At 36.7% G+C, this 19,360-nt stretch overlaps 1 protein-coding gene across 1 annotated transcript in view; it reads right to left on the reverse strand.

Annotated features, from left to right (window-relative positions):
- The window catches only part of GALNTL6 (polypeptide N-acetylgalactosaminyltransferase like 6), a gene marked incomplete at both ends in the record, with an annotated part of 1,125,661 nt that overhangs the window by 629,797 nt on the left and 476,504 nt on the right, over positions 1–19,360 (reverse strand). The window contains one exon of the mRNA XM_082841967.1: positions 19,144–19,282. Within this exon, the coding sequence (XP_082698093.1) occupies positions 19,144–19,282 (139 nt within the window). The remainder of the gene's footprint in view (positions 1–19,143; positions 19,283–19,360) is intronic.

Genomic DNA, 19,360 nt, shown 5'->3' on the forward strand with positions numbered 1-19,360 from the left:
TGCCTTCCTTCAAATAAAAAAGAAAATAGGAAAAAGGAAACTGCCTGTTATACTATATTATATGGAAACATTAAAGAGATTCAGTTTCTTCACAAAGAAAAAAAAAAAAAAGAAAAACCTGATCACATATGTTCGAGGTGTCCCATCTACAGAAGCATAGTTAGCTGTAGGCACATTTTTAGAGCTGCAACCACACTTATGGTATCATCAAGTTTAGTCCCTCATTTAATTGAAAATTGAGACATGTTTTAGAGAGTTAAACAAAAATTATTTTAACAATCAATTTGGTAAAACAGTGTAGTGGGTGAAGAGGTTATACAGTGATGGGGCACTATTCCTGACTCAAAGAGTTTACAATTTTTTGCAAGGTATTTATAACTCACACAGCTGGATAACACAGAGCAATGAACTAGAATCTGACATTCTTCCGTTTTGACTACGTCATCTTTTGGAAATGCCATTCTATCACTGGCCTTTTAAGACATCTTTATATTAATGCAATCAATTAAATTATATAAATGCTGTAATATTTTAAAGTGAGGTAGGCAATTACTTTATTAGACCAAACATTTCTGTGAAATGTATTATCTATTCTCCATTAATACTTTTGGAAACAAAAGTTTCAATAAACACTCTAAGAGGGCCTGGACCACTGAACCAATGGGCCATCTGGACCACTAGATTACACTATTAGGGGAATAAAACAAACAGACATTATGCCCACTATATCTAATATTCCTTTATTAGTGTTGTATATTTTAATAAAAATAGAGAGCTTTGCTATTTCTAGCTAATAATATTTCTAGCTGAGATTATCACTAAGATTTCCTCTTTTAACAAAGATGGAGTAACATGGACCATATGTACCCTTCCACTTGACCAACTAAACAGCTAGATTAAAAATATGAAACAATGGTTTTTCAAGACATTGGCCAAAAAATATAGATACCTTTAAGAAACAGGAAACAAGCAAGTTTGCCTGCTTATACTCTAGACTGAAATTCCAGGCAGTGATGAAGTTAGGAGAACCCCAAGTGGATCCAAGTGATCTCCCTAAATTGTGGAAATAAAGCCAAGAATCTAGGGTTATCAAGGTAGATAGAGTTTGCAGGATACAATTCTCTCTCTAAAGGAGAGAATTGTATAGAAAAAAACCTAGGAGATCTACAGAGTCCCCTTGAGTCTTCAGCTGAGTACTGATAAGTGCATGTGTGTGAAGAAACAACCCTGAACTGAGGAATGAACCACCAGAAAAGATTAGAGGGATCGATAACTCATACAGGGCATGAAATACTTCTTGTTCTCAGCAGGCATAATGGAAAAACTTATATCTCATGGAGAATTGGGTAGAGTATTGGAAAAAGGGTTAGAAAGGATGGACAATTAGCCCAGGACTAAATACAGTTCTGGTTCAACTTAACAAAGCTTTAGAGCAATACTTAACAGTATCAAACTGTTTCTAAGTTATTGTATTGTATCACAGGTAAAAGCTCAATTATACTTATAGGAATATCAAAATATTTTACACCTTAAAAAGTAAAATTCAAATGTCTGACAACCAAGAGAAACTACAAACCTTTCAAAGAAGCAGGAAAATAAGAAATCAAATGAAAAATCATTTAAGTGAAATTGACACAGAAATGACACAGATGATGGACTAGGCAATGATATTAAAATAGTTATTGTGGCTGTTTTCCAGATGTTCAAGAAGCTAAAGGAATACATGAACATGTTAAGAGTCACAGAAGATATTAAAAATACCCAAATACAACTTCTAGAGAGTAAAACTACAGTATATGAGATGAAAAATACATTGGACAAAAGTTAAGGCAGAGGGGCTTCCCTGGTGGCGCAGTCGTTGAGAGTCTGCCTGCCAATGCAGGGAACATGGGTTCGAGTCCTGGTCCGGGAAGATCCCCCATGCCGCGGAGCAACTAAGTCCGTGCACCACAACTACTGAGCGTGCACGTCTGGAGCTTGTGCTCCGCAACAAGAGAGGCCGCGATAGTGAGAGGCCCGCACACTGCGATGAAGAGTGGCCCCCGCTTGCCACAACTAGAGAAAGCCCTCGCACAGAAACGAAGACCCAACACAGCAAAAATAAATAAATAATTAATTAATTAAAAAAAATTAAGGCATATTAGGTATTGCCAAAGAAAAGATCAGTAAACTTGAAGACATGAAAATAGAACTGTCCAAAATTAACAAAAAAGAGGAAAAAAAGAACATAAAATGAACAGAGCATCAGTATTGTGGGACAACTTCAAGAGGCCTAATGTGTGTGTACTTAAAATATCCAAAAAGAAGGCAAGGGACACATAAAAAAGTATTTGAAGATACATATGAAAGGTTTGAAGATTTAATGAAAATGTGAAGCACTAAGCTTCAAAAAGGTCAATGAACTCTGAGCACAATAAACATGAAGAAAACTACATTAATGCCTACCATAACTCAACTGTTAAAATCAATGATAAAGAGACCATCTTAAAAGTAACCAGAGAAAAAAGACACAGAAGTCTAGTGGAAAATGGCTAAGCGTGACAGCAGACTTCTTGTTAAAAATGATGCAAGATAGTAAGGGAGTGGAGAAACATCTTTAAGTACAGAAAAGAAAACTGCAAAAAAAGAGAAAAAAAATCAACCTAGTTTTCTTTAGTCAATGAAAATACATTTAAAAGACAAAGGTAAAATAAAAAAATTTCAGACATGCAAATATTGATCAGGAGACCCACACAAAAGTAAATGTTACAAGAATTACTTCAGAACAATTAAATGGAAGCCTATATATAGACAAAAAATAAAAAGCAACATAAAAGAATTTTGTGGGCACCCTGGAAAAGACAGCACAGCAGAAACTCTTACACTAAATAGCTCTGTTGCAAAAGCTCCACGTCAGCAACTGTAATTAAGAGACCTAGGGCTCACTTCCCCCACCATGCCCACAAAAAGAGGGCAGGCCAACAATGTTGGACTCCAATCACCCTAACACAGCTCACATTTAGGGTGAAGCTTCCAAGGCAGACTAGTTTCCTCCTAAGATAAGGAACAAGACAAGGATGTCTGCTCTCACCACTTTTATTTAACATTGTACTGGTACTTCTCCTCAAGGAAATTAGGCAAGATAAGAAAATAAAAGGCATTCAAATAGAAAAGAAAGAATTAAAACTACTTCTACTTGTATATGACATGACATTATATATTCTAAATAACACACACACGCAAAAACACACACAAACATACCTGCACACAAATTAGAATAATCTCAGTAAAGTTGCAGAATCCAAGCTCAATATACAAAATCAAATGTACTTTTATAGGTGAGCAATAAAAAATGTTAAAAATAAAATTAGGATGACAGTGTCATTTGCAATAGCATGAAGAAGAAATTACTTAGAAAAATATTTAAGAAAACAAGCTCAAGACTTGTATGCTAAAAACTACAAATCACTATTGAAAGAAATTACAGGGCCATCTAAATAAATGGAAACATCCTGTGCTCTGGATCAGAAAACAATAGTAAGATGGCAATATTCCCCAAATTTGTGTACAGATTCAACACAAACCACATAAAAATCCCAGGTGTCTTTTTGTTTTATGACAAATTTATTTTAAAATTCATATGGTTATGTAAGTGTTATGAATCAACTGTATTCTCCATAAATTCATCTGCTCAAGTCTTAGCCTCAGTACCTCAGAACCTGACTGTATTTAGAGATGGGGTCTTAAAAGAGGTAATTAACTTAACATGAAGTTATTAGGGTGGACCCTAAATCAACATGAATGGTGTTTTTATGTGACAAGAAAATCTGGACACAAACAGACATCGAGAGAAGACCAGGTGAACCCACAGGGTGAAGATGGCCATCTACATGTACATGAGAAGGGTCTTAGAAGAAACTAAACCTGCTGACATCTTGACCTCAGACTATGATCCGGAATCGTGAGAAAATAAATTTCTATTGTTTAAGTCCCACAAAGTAAGAATTTTGTGGGAAAATGATAAAATTACTATTTTATTTTACTTAAATCATTTAAAAAGATAAGTGATTAGTCTATAGCAAAAATAATAGCAACATATTTTGACATTTATAACATGAGTTGAAACAAAATACATGGCAACAATAACATAAAGGCCAGGAGTGGAGAAATGGATGTATACTGTTGTCTGGTTCTTTTACTACAAATGAAGTCATATAATATTACTTAAAAGCAGACCATGATACATTGTTATATTCCATCAGCATTAAAGCAACGCTAAAATAACACAACATACATTAAAATAACATAGTTATATCTACTATGCCCTCCCCCAAAGAAGACTAAATGGAATGATTACATATGTAATTAATTCAAAAGAAGTTAGAAACAGAAGAAAGGGAGGAAAGGCTTAATGGTTTATAAATAGAAAAGCAATAGTAATGTGATATATTTGGGTAAAACATATCAAAAATTATATTCAATGTAAATGGTCTAAACATGCACATAAAAAGCAGACTGATCTCTGTTGCCTCCAAGAAACTCATTCTTAATGTAAAGATGCAAATAAAAGTAAATGCACAGAATATATACAATGCCAACACTAACAAAAAGAAAGCTAAAGTGGCTTTAATATAGCCAACAAAATAGATTTCAAAGCAAAGAATAGTACCACGATATAAAAGTTTATTTCTTCATAAAAGGTCAGTTTATCAGGAGGTCATAACAATCCAAATATTTATGCAGCTAATAATAGAAATATACGAAGCAAAAGTTGAGAGAACTGCAAGGAAATACAGATAATCCAAAAATTACAAGAAGTTTACTCTCTGGATTTATTTTGAAATAACAAATCTTCGTAATAATAATAATAAATCTTCTTTTCCAGTTAAGGTGAAAGCTTAGATTATTGATTTAAGGCCATTTTTCATTCTTTTTACAAGCATTGAATTATAGATGATTAGAATAAGTTCACTCTAGGTACTTCTTTAAATATATCAAAGTTTTAAGAAATATTGTTATTTCAAAATATTTTCTAATTTCCCTTGAAACTTCCTTTTTGATATATTGATTACTTAAAAATGTGTTTTTTACTTCCAATTGAATGGCAATATTCCTGTTATCTGCCTGTCATTTAATTTTTAATTTAATTCTATTATTATGGTCAGAGAATACACTTTGTATGATTTCAATCTTTTCAAACTTGTAGTCTTTGTTTTATGACCCAGGATATGGCCTGACTTGATGAGTGTTTCATGCACACTTGAGAAGAATATATATTCTGCTGTTTTGAGGTTGAGTTTTTTCTGTTTTATCTTTACATTTTATATTTTCCCTTTTCTACATTCTTTGGGCTATTTTTCCATCTTTTAGTACTCTATTTTAACGCATCCATTGTGATTTTGATGTTATTTTGCATAATATTTTAGTGGTAGCTTTAGGGATTACAAAATACATACTTTCTGTTTCAAGTCTATTTAAAATTAATACTGTACCACTTCACTTTTATATAATATACAAATCTTATTACCATATAGGTCCCTTTACACCCTCTCTTTTATGCTATAGTTGTCTTAAAGTTCATATACATGGAAAACCATCAGGAATATTGTATTTTTGTTTTAAACTGTCAAACATGTTTTCAGGAACTCAAGAACTCGGCATTATTTTATTGCTATTTTGAATTCTCATGTCCTTCCCTCCTCCACCTATTGCTATTTTTTTCAACACTGTCAATTAGCTGGACCATACATCTGTATAGGTCTGATAGTTGAGTTCAGTGGGATGACAGTAGCATGTGTTTACTCCTTCTTCTCCAGAAAGCAGAATGCTGCTGGCAGGCTATTAATTACAGATGTGACATATATATTTTTAAATAAATTTATTTATTTTATTTTTGGCTGCGTTGGGTCTTCGTTGTTGCCCGTGGGCTTTTCTCTAGTTGTGGCGAGCGGGGACTACTCTTCGTTGTGGTGCATGAGCCTCTCAGTGCAGTGGCTTCTCTTGTTGCAGAGCACGGGCTCCAGGCGCACGGGCTTCAGTAGTTGTGGCACGTGGGCTCAGTAGCTGTGGCTCGTGGGCTCTAGAGCACAGGCTCAGTAGTTGTGGCACGTGGGCTCAGTAGCTGTGGCTCGTGGGCTCTAGAGCACAGGCTCAGTTGTTGTGGCACGTGGGCTCAGTAGCTGTGGCTCGTGGGCTCTAGAGCACAGGCTCAGTAGTTGTGGCACGTGGGCTCAGTAGCTGTGGCTCGTGGGCTCTAGAGCACAGGCTCAGTAGTTGTGGCACGTGGGCTCAGTAGCTGTGGCTCGTGGGCTCTAGAGCACAGGCTCAGTAGTTGTGGCACGCAGGCTCAGTAGTTGTGGCTTATGGCCTTAGTTGCTCCACAGCATGTGGGATCTTCCCAGACCAGGGCTCGAACCTGTGTCCCGTGTATCGGCAGGCAGATTCCTAACCACTGTGTCACCAGGGAAGCTCCAGATGTCATACACTTGATAGCTATAGTGATATTCAGATTTTCTGCTTCATTTTAGGACAGTTTCCATTGAATTCTCGAGAAAATTTTATATTTCACCTAAGTGTCAATTTTTTTGCATGATGATGTTTATAATATCCCTTTATTGTATCTTAAATGTCTATTGGAAGTTGAATAATACCCATTCTTTCATACTGATAGTGGTACTTGGTAGTTTCTCCCTCTTTTGTTTTTCCTTAGAGATAATTTCTGGGGATTTAGAAATTTTATTAATCCATTCAAAATTCTAAATTTTGAAATTATAACTTTTTTTTTTTTTTTTTTGCGGTACACGGGCCTCTCACTGTTGTGGCCTCTCCCGTTGTGGAGCACAGGCTCCGGACGCGCAGGCCCAGCAGCCATGGCTCACGGGCCCAGCCGCTCCGCGGCATGTGGGATCCTCCCTGACCGGGGCATGAACCTGTGTCCCCTGCATCGGCAGGCAGACTCTCAACCACTGCACCACCAGGGAAGCCCGAAATTATAACCTTTTTGACAGTCACTGATTTATTATTTCCTTTTTTATACTTATTTACCTAGATGATTAATTTGAAAATTTTCATACTTAATTTAACCATTTAAACCTATACATTTTCCTATAAGCAGTGCTTTATATGTAAAGCCTATACACAAGCTTTGGGATGTAGTTACATTAACATTCCACTTGAAATACTTTTTAATTTTTCCAGTTTCACATTTGACCTGTAGGTAATTCATAAATGTGTTATTTAATTTCTAAATATTTGCAACTTTTCTGCATATATTATTATTATTGATTTTTAATTTAATTCAAATTTGGACAGAGAACATATTCAAGATTATTCAATCTGTTGAAATTTATTGAGAGTTGTTTATTCATAAACATAGGCCTATTTGGGTAAATATTCCACGTGCCACCGAAAAACAAGGTTGATTACGAAATTATTGACTGTAGGATTCAATAAATGTAAGTAAATTAAGCCAACTTACTGATTTATATACACACACACACACACACACACGCGCGCACATACATATATCCTTCATGTGAAACATATAACACTTGGGACATTTTTCATGTAATGCTAGATGTTCTAAAATGTTATTGCATAGTAATGACAATAATAAACAGGGAGGGAGTTATATTTTGGGCTTCCTTTAGGGCCCAACATTTGAAATATTTATGATTTTGTTCTATTTTGTACTAATCATGAAAATCCTCTGAAATGGTGATAAAGACAGTGCCAACCCACTTCCAGTCAGTTTAACTGGGATACGTGTGGGAGGGAAAACAATTCAAAATACTACAGTGCTTGACCTCATGGCTATTGCAGACTAGGTTTTTTTGTTTTTTTCTTTGTACCTTTTGACCACCTTTTGATACATTTACAAGTGCCAGTTTACAGCACCTTGGACAGACCCCAAATTAAGTGATTTATTACCTGTCTATCAAAAATCCTTGTAAAATGGTTTTCCTGATAGATGACAATTCAGACAATTGTGTGAAGTTCTGTTTTAAACAGATTTCCCAACAAGATTATCAGAATAGCTAAGTGTATTATTGTTAGTGAACCACAATTTTTTAAATCTTATCAAAGAAATCATTCATGTTCAGGAAGAGAAGAAAACTTCTTTATTTTCTTTTAACTTTATGCCATTGTATGCCTCCTTGCAAAGCCATTTTGGTTCAGCTAAAGTTCTCTCAGTCTCATTCTCAATTGTAACAGAATAAAATGTCATCTTGGCATCTGGCTACTGACAAGCAGACTATACAGCGTATCTGTATGTCATTTCCAGGCATCAATTTACATAGTAATTGTTTTAATGTCAGCTTATTCAATTTTCAATGGCTAGTTTTAGTCACACTGTTTTTCTGTTCTAATCTTGCCATGCCAGTTGGGTTTGATAAAGCAATGATAACTGGTTAACTTATTTGCCTTTGACAGGCCTGAAAAATTAGTTTGGGCTGCTGAATATATAACGCGGAAGGTATGAGTGACTTGGGCAAGAAAAATGTTGGCGGCATTGTAGTGTCTGGAGTCAAATTAGGGCTCTGAAGATCTGGTGGAAGCTGAGGAAATCAATATCTATTAGAAGTTGGGGCTGATTGCTGGAGGGAAACACCAGTTATAGGGGTCATTTTACACATACGGAAGTAGTGATGTTTTTAGCATATGGGATTAAATTTAAGCCAGAATAATGAAGTAAATATTTTTAAATATTAAAAACTAACTTCTCCACTTTTGTAGAGAAGAAAAAGAATGCTTTCCACAGCAGCAGTTCCAGATTTTTAATGGAATTTTATCAGAAAATAAGTGTTTCTGTTACTGAAACAGTTGAATCTCACAAAAAAAATAACAGGTACTTATCACTACACACCAGTTAGAGAACCCTAGAGATTCATACTTACTACATGGATTCAGATGAGAAGGTCTACCGGAGTAATTAATCACTTGATTTGGTAAAAACGAAGTAAATAACATTATTTGACTAGGAGAAAACTGAAAGTGATTTATCTTTTTTTCAAACAGCTTTAGGGAGATATTCACATACCATCTAATTTATTTGTTGTACCAGTTAAAGTGTACAATTCATTGATTTTTAGTTTATCCACAGATATGTGCAACCACTAGCACAACAGATTTTAGAATATATTCATCAACTTAAAAAGAAATCTCATAGCCTTAGTTATAACTCCCCTGTTCTTTATCCACTCACAGCCCTAGAGACCACTGTTTACTTTCTGTTTCTCAGAGTTTCCTCTTCTGGACATTCATACAAATAAAATCATATATTACGTGGAATTTTGGACCTGTTTTTTTCATTTAGCATAATGTTTTCAATGTTAATCCAAGATGTAGCATTTATAAGTATTTTATTCCTTTTCATGACTGAATAATCTTCCATTTTGTGGATATACCACATTTTGTTTACCCAGTGATTTACTGGTGGCTATCTGGGTTGTTTCCACCTTTTGACTACTGTGAGTCACGCTGCTATAAACATTCATGTGTACATTTTGTATGGACATGCTTTCATTTCTCTTGGGTGTATTCCTAAAAGTAGAACTGCTGGGTCATATGGTAACTCTGTGTTTAATTATTTGAGGAACTACTGGAGTATTTTCCAAAGCACTGACACCATCTTACATACCCACTAGCAGCGTACAAGCGTTCTAATTTCTCCACATTGTCACCAACATTTATTATCTGACTTCGCGGTTCCAGTCATTGTAGTGGGTGTTAAGCAGTATCTCAGTTTGGTTTTGATTTATATTTCCCAGATAACTAATGATGTGGAGCATTTTTCATGAAGCTATTGGCAATTTTCATATCCTCCTTGAAGAAATGACTATTCAGATCATATGGCCCTACTTCAATGGGGTTGTCTTTTTGTTACTGAATTGTAAGAGTTCTTTATATATTCTAGATACAAGTCCCTTATCAGATACATGATTTGCAAATATTTTCTCCAGTTCTCTGGGTTTCGTTTTCCCTTCCTGATTCTGTCCTTTGAAGCATAAAAGTTTTTAATTTTGATGAAGTCCAATTTATCTATTTCTTCTTTTGTTCCTTGTGCTTCTGGTATCATATCTAAGAATCCTTTCTCAAATCATAGGTCATGAAGATTTACTTCTGTGTTTTCTTCTGAATCCTACAGTTTTAGCTCTTATGTTGAGGTCATTGATACATTTTGGGCTCATCTTTTGTGGTCTGAGGTAAGGGTCCTACACCATTCTTTTGCAAGTGGCTACCTGGTTGTCCCAGAAGCCTTTGTTTAGATGATCATTCTTTTCACATTGAATGGCTTTGGCACCCTTGTCAAAAAGTCAATAGATCGTGGATGTACAGAACTATTTCTGGACTCTCTGTTATATTCTGTTCATCCATGTATCTATCCATATAACACACGATATTGATTACTGTTGACTTGTAATAAATTTGAAATCAGGAAGTGTGTGTTATCCTATTTTGTTGTTGTTCTTCAGGATTGTTTTGGATGTTCTGGGTCCCTTGCAATTTCATATGAATTTCAGAATCAGCTCGTTGACTTTTTTTTGTTTTTTTAACATCTTTATTGGAGTATAATTGCTTTACAATGGTGTGTTAGTTTCTGCTGTATAACAGAGTGAATCAGCTATACGTATACATATATCCCCATGTCGCCTCCATCTTGCGTCTCCCTCCCACCCTCCCTACCCCACCCCTCTAGGTGGTCACAAAGCATAGAGCTGATCTTCCTGTGCTATGCGGCTGTTTCCACTAGCTACCTGTTTTACATTTGGTAGTGTATATATGTCCATGCCACTCTCTCACTTCATCCCAGCTTAACCTTCCCCCTCCCCGTGTCCTCAATCCATTCTCTATGCCTGTGTCTTTATTCCTGTCTTGCCCCTAGGTTCTTCAGAACCTTTTTTTTTTTTTAGATTCCATATATATGTGTTAGCATACAGTATTTGTTTTTCTCTTTCTGACTTACTTTACTCTGTATGACAGACTCTAGGTCCATCCACCTCACTACAAATATCTCAGTTTCATTTCTTTTTATGGATGAGTAATACTCCATTGTGTATCTGTGCCACATCTTCTTTATCCATTCATCTGTTGATGGACACTTAGGTTGCTTCCATGTCCTGGCTATTGTAAATGGCGCTGCAATGAACATTGTGGTACATGACTCTTTTTGAATTATGGTTTTCTCAGGGTATATGCCCAGTAGTGGGATTACTGGGTCATATGGTAGTTCTATTTCTAGTTTTTTAAGGAACCTCCATACTGTTCTCCATTGTGGCTGTATCACTACATTCCCACCAACAGTGCAAGAGGGTTCCCTTTTCTCCACACCCTCTCCAGCATTTATTGTTTGTAGATTTTTTGATGATGGCCATTCTGACAGGTGTGTGGTGATACCTCACTGTAGTTTTGATTTCCATTTCTCTAATGATGAGTAATGTTGAGCATCCTTTCATGTGTTTGTTGGCCATCTGTATATCGTCTTTGGACATTTCTCCAAAGCTTGTCAACTTCTAAAGTGAAGTCAGCTGGGATTCTGACAGGGATTTCTTCAAATCTGTGGCTCTGCTTGGAGTGTTCTGCCGAGTTAATATTAACTCTTCTGATTCACAGACATGGGATGTTTCTTCATTTCTGCAATTTCTTTCAACAGCGTTTTCTAGTTTTCAAAGTGTAAGTTTTACATCTCTTTTGTTCAGTTTATTCCTAAGTATTTTATTCATTTTGATTTTATGGTGAATTGAGCTCTTTGGAGGTATTTTCAGATTATTCACTGTGAGTGTATAAAACTAAAATGATTTTCATATACTGATGTCATACTCTAATACTTTGCTGACATTATTAGTTCTACTAGTTTTCACAGCAGATTCCTTATGGTTTTCTATACATTGATAGAAGATTATGTCATCCGCCAACAGAGAAGTTTTAACTCTTCCTTTGCAATTTGGATCCCGTTACTTCTTTTTCTTGCCTAATTGCCTGGACTACATTGTACAGTACAATTTTGTATAGAAGCAGTGAGACCAGACATCCCTTTCACCCCATGATCATAGGGGCAATATATCCAGTCTTTCATCACTAAGTATGATATTAGCTTTCCAGAAATGGCAGATTTCCCCACATTTTTAAACAAATAACCTTAACTATTAATCCTTACCTCTTATCTCATTAAACTTCCATGAGTGGAAATGTCTCTGTGAGAGACATAAAGAAAGTTAGCACCCTGACTTAGAAAAGTGGGTAAGTAGAAAATCAGAATGACAACTGCCTGGTTCAGCGTCACGGTCCAAGTCAGGAAAGTTAACTTTTTAATAATTATTATTCAACATAATTTCCGGAAGGCATGATTAGACTTAGAGTCTAATTGAAAAAGAAAAATTACTCCAAATCTGTGTATATCGAGAATTTGCCTTTCTCCTTGTATACAAAGTAGATACTGTGCCCTATTCATCCAGGGAGGAGGTCCTTTCCCTCCACAGATGGTCCCGGGTGGAGGGGCAGCTGTTATGCTAACACCCCACCTTCTCTCCATCCATCCTCCCAGACGTCCCTTCCAACCAGGAGGAGGAAAGACACATGACTGCTGAGTTTGAGTTACAGAGTTTATCAAGCTTGGCTCAGCTTCTGCTTCAGTTTTGTGCACGGGAACCCACTTGCGTGCAGAGACCAGACATCTCCCTCTGCCCTCCATGCCCGAAATTCTACATTTGTCCTTTCTCGGCAATGTCTGTGACTGGAAGGCTGAATGCGCCTCCTTCTATTAGAAATCACGCTTGGCCCAGGTCTAAACCATGCCCACCAATAGACTCTGATCAATGATAAAGGTAAGGGCTTCCCTGGTGGCGCAGTAGTTAGGAATCCACCAGCCAATGCAGGGGACACGGGTTCGAGCGCTGGTCCGGGAAGATCCCACATGCCGCGGAGCAACAAAGTTCGTGCGCCACAACTACTGAGCCCACACATCACAACTACTGAGCCTGTGCTCTAGAGCCCACGAGCCACAACTACTGAGCCATGTACCACAACTACTGAAGCCTACACTCCTAGAGCCTGTGCTCCGCAACAAGAGAAGCCACCGCAATGAGAAGCCCACGCACCGCAATGAAGAGTAGCCCCTGCTCGCCACAATTAGAGAAAGCCCGCACGCAGCAACAAAGACCCAGTGCAGCCAAAAATAAACAAATAAATTAGTAATAATAATAATAAAGGTAATACTTTACTTTCAAACCATTTCTGAGACAATCTCTCCATTGGTTTTGAAATTGCGCAGAGAGCAGGGTTGTGATACATTAATCTGATATATCTGCAACACTGCTGAGGGCAATCCCATAATGCTATCATGACAAGAGGTTGTCAAAATTCTCCTACATGTTTTCAAAAGATGAGATCTCTCAGAATTTTCTATTAAAATTCAGTATCTTGTTTGTTGTCAAGGCATGAAGCTAAAACTTCCTTATCTTGGGAATATAAGTTAAACGAAAAGGAAAATTTCGATGAAAAGGAACAGCCACAATTCAGAGTAGAACTACTTTAACTCAAAAATATCCCAGCTACTCGGCCACCTTATAACTGCATCGTAATTAATGTGGATGCATATGAACAGGTATCTGGATTCTTCTTTAAGAGCAAAAACTGAACCTTACATCAATGATGCATTTACCTGAATTCTCTGCAAAGCTGATCTCAACTCTCCTATTATTCATGACTCTTATGTGTCCTAATCTCACATACTTCCTGTTTTCATAAATGTAATTTCTTCTTACACACATAAATTCTAGCATGGTTTGGGAGTACTTGTGGTAACTGCTGATACATGCATTCATATCCAGGGAGTAATACTTGCTCAACTATTCTTTAGTTTTCCCTTGTTAACAATATATTCATGCATAAGTTTATCAGAATTTCTTTTCTATGCAGGTCATCCTTCCATGGTTTTCTTCCCCCTTATTTTATATGTATTCTGTACTCTAAATACATGTTTTAGAGTCAAAATAAGATGTTCTGCAGCATACGAAGGCGTGACATCCCAATGGGTGACTGAATACAAAGAAAATGCACAATCAAAATACAGGTGAGGAAAAACTAACCAGGCCAGCCAGATATCCAGTGACCGGACATTTGTCATGCAGAAGCTCTCATAGTAAAATTCTTATCGACATTGCATTAGATAAAACGGGAAATATAAGATGTTCTAAGGACAGGTTGAACTCAGGTGCTCTGAGACTGAGCCCAGGTACTATGGATATAGACGTAATTAGGGAGTAACTGAAGAAAACAGTGAGTATTTAAACGATCATCATATAGATACTTCTGCAAAAAAGTACAAAAGTCAACCAAAAGTGTCAGGCTATGACTATGGAAGAAGAGGTAGAAAATTTGACAAGACCAAAGCATAGATGGCATGAAAAACTAAAATGTAATTTACAAGATAAGGGGATGCTAAAAATAACTGGAAAAAAACACAAGAAATTCAAAATGTAAGTTAAAAGACTGAAATTTATTATTAGGATATAAGTTAAAATGTTCTTGTTCTGTATAGATTTAAATTACTGTACACATGCCAACTGACTTGCCTTTATCTGTGCTTCCTACTTAATGGGAATCTATTACTGATTCAATGAAATAACAAAGCCAAAAGAAAGCTCTTCATTTTTATGCTAGTGAAGAAGTAAGCAGTGAGACAAATAAAAGTGCTCTCTGGATTGGGATTTCTGAAGTAATTCATGTTCTAAATAGTGGACTAGACTGTGCACTAAGCATGTCAAAGCACCTAGAACCATGAACATTTTTGAGAATATGAAGAGGTAAAGAGCATGGGCATATACACAGAGAGTCACCTATCATGCAGAACAGTGTAGTAAGAATCACGATGATGTGTTTTGGAATAACGATCAAGTTCAGGAAAATTGCAAGATGGTATTCCCGGATATTTTCCACTGCAAAATCCTAAAGCAAAGAAAAATAACGTCCTCTCTCCTGGCACTCTGAGCCGGTAGTTGGAATTGGCTGACTGCAAATGCAAAGTTTCTTAGAACTGTTACGTTTGATTATAAAAGTCACATACATTTTGCATTCTCTTCCATAGATTCTGTCAATATAAACGAGCCATGGTCAATTACCTGCAGCCTCCTTAAATTGATAACACTGGAATCTGTGTCCAGCTGCTTTTACAATTTGAATTACTCCTGTAATTATCTATGCCTGCATTGTGGGAAGCATAACCGAGGTCAAAAGCACAGGACTTTATAAACAGCGGGATCCCTGTAAGACTTTCTTTGGCTTCCGGTTTCCTGCAGGTGGCACGCTGACAAAATCAGAGGCATCATCTCATCTCGCTTCCTGCATTACTGAGAGTCAGAAACTGGGCTAACCAAGTAAATGACCATTCCTGGGATCTCACACTTAACATGCTGCTGGCATGCTTCTCCAATCTTCTGTTAAGACCGTCTGTTTGTTTGAGTTCTCTTCTTGGTATCATTTTACTAGCGTCTGTCCTATTACATACCCAGCCTCAGGAAGTAAGAATATGGTCACACACCATGTTTTAGCCATATTCTTCTTTCCTAACATTTAGAAAAATACCCTCCAATACTATAAATTTAGTAGCTCTGATAAAATTTTCAAAATGTTTTTCTTTCCATTTTTCCATCGTCTTCTCCATTATTGCCTAAGAATATCTTTTCTCAAAAGGTGGTAGTGGCATTAAAAATATACTCTCTGTGGAGAACAGTAACATCAGCTTTCTTTTGACTTCCATGATTTTCTGCACTGTTTTCATCTGCAAATATTTCCACTTGAATACGCATGAAAAGATTAGCAATGTCGGGGTGGAGTGGATGGAAATTATGCTCTGAGCATATTTATTATGCCAACAATGCAATTTAATGCATCTTTGAGGGTGTGCAATTAGGTATGAAAATTTCTCATAACTAGAAACGTTCTTGGTAGTGGGAATTACCGTAGATAATTTCAGGTGACATGGGAATAATTTTGCTAGATAGAAGGTGTAGTCCAATATATGAAGCATTCAGCTTAGGGGAAAATGGATTTTTTCTTCACATTAATTCTTCGCTTAACACTATTGGGAAATGCAAATTCACATAAAACCTAAGGAGCAAACCAGTAATTTTTTTATATCTAAAAAATCCCTATCAAACTACCACTGGCATTTTTCACAGAACTAGAACAAAAAATTTCACAATTTGTATGGAAACACAAAAGACCCCGAAGAGCCAAAGCAATCTTGAGAACGAAAAATGGAGCTGGAGGAATCAGGCTCCCTGACTTCAGACTATACTACAAAGCTACAGTAATCAAGACAGTATGGTACTGGCACAAATACAGAAAGATAGATCAATGGAACAGGATAGAAAGCCCAGAGATAAACCCACGCACATATGGTCACCTGATCTTTGATAAAGGAGGCAGGAATGTACAATGGAGAAAGGACAGCCTCTTCAATAAGTGGTGCTGGGAAAACTGGACAGCTACATGTAGAACTATGAGATTAGATCACTCCCTAACACCATACACAAAAATAAGCTCAAAATGGATTAAAGACCTAAATGTAAGGCCAGAAACTATCAAACTCTTAGAGGAAAACATAGGCAGGACACTCTATGACATAAATCACAGCAAGATCCTTTTTGACCCACCTCCTAGAGAAATGGAAATAAAAACAAAAATAAACAAATGGGACCTAATGAAACTTCAAAGCTTTTGCACAGCAAAGGAAACCATAAACAACACCAAAAGACAACCCTCAGAATGGGAGAACATATTTGCAAATCAAGCAACTGACAAAGGATTAATCTCCAAAATTTACAAGCAGCTCATGCAGCTCAATAACGAAAAAACAAACAAGCCAATCCAAAAATGGGCAGAAGACCTAAACAGACATTTCTCCAAAGAAGATATACAGAGTGCCAACAAACACATGAAAGTATGCTCAACATCACTAATCATTAGAGAAATGCAAATCAAAACTACAATGAGATATCATGTCACACCAGTCAGAATGGCCATCATCAAAAAATCTAGAAACAATAAATGCTGGAGAGGGTGTGGAGAAAAGGGAAGCCTCTCGCACTGCTGGTGGGAATGTAAATTGATACAGCCACTGTGGAGAATAGTATGGAAGTTCCTTAAAAAACTACAAATAGAACTACCATATGACCCAGCAATCCCACTACTGGGCATATACCCTGAGAAAACCATAATTTAAAAAGAGTCATGTACCAAAATGTTCAATGCAGCTCTATTTACGATAGCCCGGAGATGGAAACAACCTAAGTGTCCATCATCGGATGAATGGATAAAGAAGATGTGGCACATATATACAATGGAATATTACTCAGCCATAAAAAGAAACGAAATTGAGTTATTTGTAATGAGGTGGATAGACCTAGAGTCTGTCATACGGAGTGAAGTAAGTCAGAAAGAGAGAGACAAATACTGTATGCTAACACATATATATGGAATTTAAGAAAAAAAATGTCATGAAGAACCTAGGGGTAAAACAGGAATAAAGACACAGACCTACTAGAGAATGGACTTGAGGATATGGGGAGGGGGAAGGGTAAGCTGTGACAAAGTGAGAGAGAAGCATGGACATATATACACTACCAAACGTAAGGTAGATAGCTAGTGGGGAGCAGCCGCATAGCACAGGGAGATCAGCTTGGTGCTTTGTGACCACCTAGAGGGGTGGGATAGGGAGGGTGGGAGGGAGGGAGACGCAAGATGGAAGAGATATGGGAACATATGTGTATATATAACTGATTCATTTTGTTGCAAAGCAGAACTAACACACCATTGTAAAGCAGTTATACTCCAATAAAGATGTTAAAAAAAAACCAAACAAACAAATTTATAAAGATACAATACGGCAACTAAAAAGTAGTCCTCCAAACCACAATATACTGATTTGTTTTTCCCTAATGGGTTAATTATTTTTGCACAAGGAGATTTACGTAATGTACATTACTGGTTTAATTGAGATTTCTAGTCCTGGTTTCATTTATGCCCTTTATCTTCTCCGATTTTCTTTCTCTCACACCAATGATTCTAAAGGAAGATGAACTGCAAAAGTCAATATACTCTATTAGCTGGATAGATTTAACAAATATGCATGACAACGCCACAATTTCAAATTCTGCCCACATTCTATGTTCTTGGCATACTTTTGGCATAGCATATGCTAATAAGAAAACCATAACAGACAAGAAAAAAAAGTACATTAAGCAATGTTAGGATTAGACAGGGGTGGACAGAGAGAAGAAGGCTTTCAGCCAACTGTAGGTAATATTCTTCTTGTTTCCATTCAGACTACAATATTTAGCTACAATTCAGTAAAAACTGAGCCCACTGTCAACTGACGAGCCACAAGCAATTCCTAAGTGATGGGAAACTGAGCGACCAAGCACTACCTTTAGATTACGGATGCACTCATGTTAGGCACTTTCTAAGAAAATGTAACAACAATGGCACTGATAAGGCCGAGGTGAGAATGCAGTCGTTCGAAGGCATGCACGTGTAGACAGTTCTGACAGCACTAATTACCAGAGAAAAACATGAGCTTCATAATGTACATGATCAAACGCAAAGCTATAGATGTCATCTGAAAGCACTTCGGCTTAAATGGAGATCATACCGCCAACTTAATTATGAAAATAGATATTAAGTTTTTGAGAGTCGACAGTGACTCTTTTGGAATTTTAAAGGTTACTTCAATTTAAATAAAAAGTATTTAAGATTATGTTGGTTAGTTATCTTATATATAGTAGTGTATATATCCCCAAATCCTAATTTATCCGCCCCCCCCCCCCACCTTTCCCCTTTGGTAACCATCAAGTTTCTTTAGGGAAAAGAATCTGAAACAGAACACACACACACACACACACACACACAATATACATATATACACATACATATAACTGAATCACTTTGCTGTACATCTGAAACTAACACAACATTGTAAATCAACTATACTTCAATAAAAAAACAAAAACCAAAATATATATATGATTATAGAGTATAAACAGCTTCTATAAAATTAATAGGGCAAAGGTTTTCACTGTGTATCTCACCATGATATACATCAAACATATGAATCAAAAGAGACAAAAGAAAAACCGCTCTGCACAGAGGTGAGCTGACACTCACTTTGCGTGGCGGATATCTGGCAGGGACCTCTCTAGAGCAATGTTGTTGCTGACAAAAATATTGAAACCATTTTCCCTGTAAGCTGACTCATCGTGGTCCTCTTCAGTGAGGGGGTAAGGTTTCCCATGTTCACCTTTCCCTAGCAGGAGAAGAGAAAAAGGGATTACTGTCTGCGTAAAAACCATTTCATCTTCTAGAACAGATAATAAGACATGAA

The sequence above is a fragment of the Leucopleurus acutus genome (genome assembly GCF_964270905.1).
Source record: "Leucopleurus acutus genome assembly, chromosome: 7".
In the NCBI taxonomy this organism is placed as follows: Eukaryota; Metazoa; Chordata; class Mammalia; order Artiodactyla; family Delphinidae; genus Leucopleurus; species Leucopleurus acutus.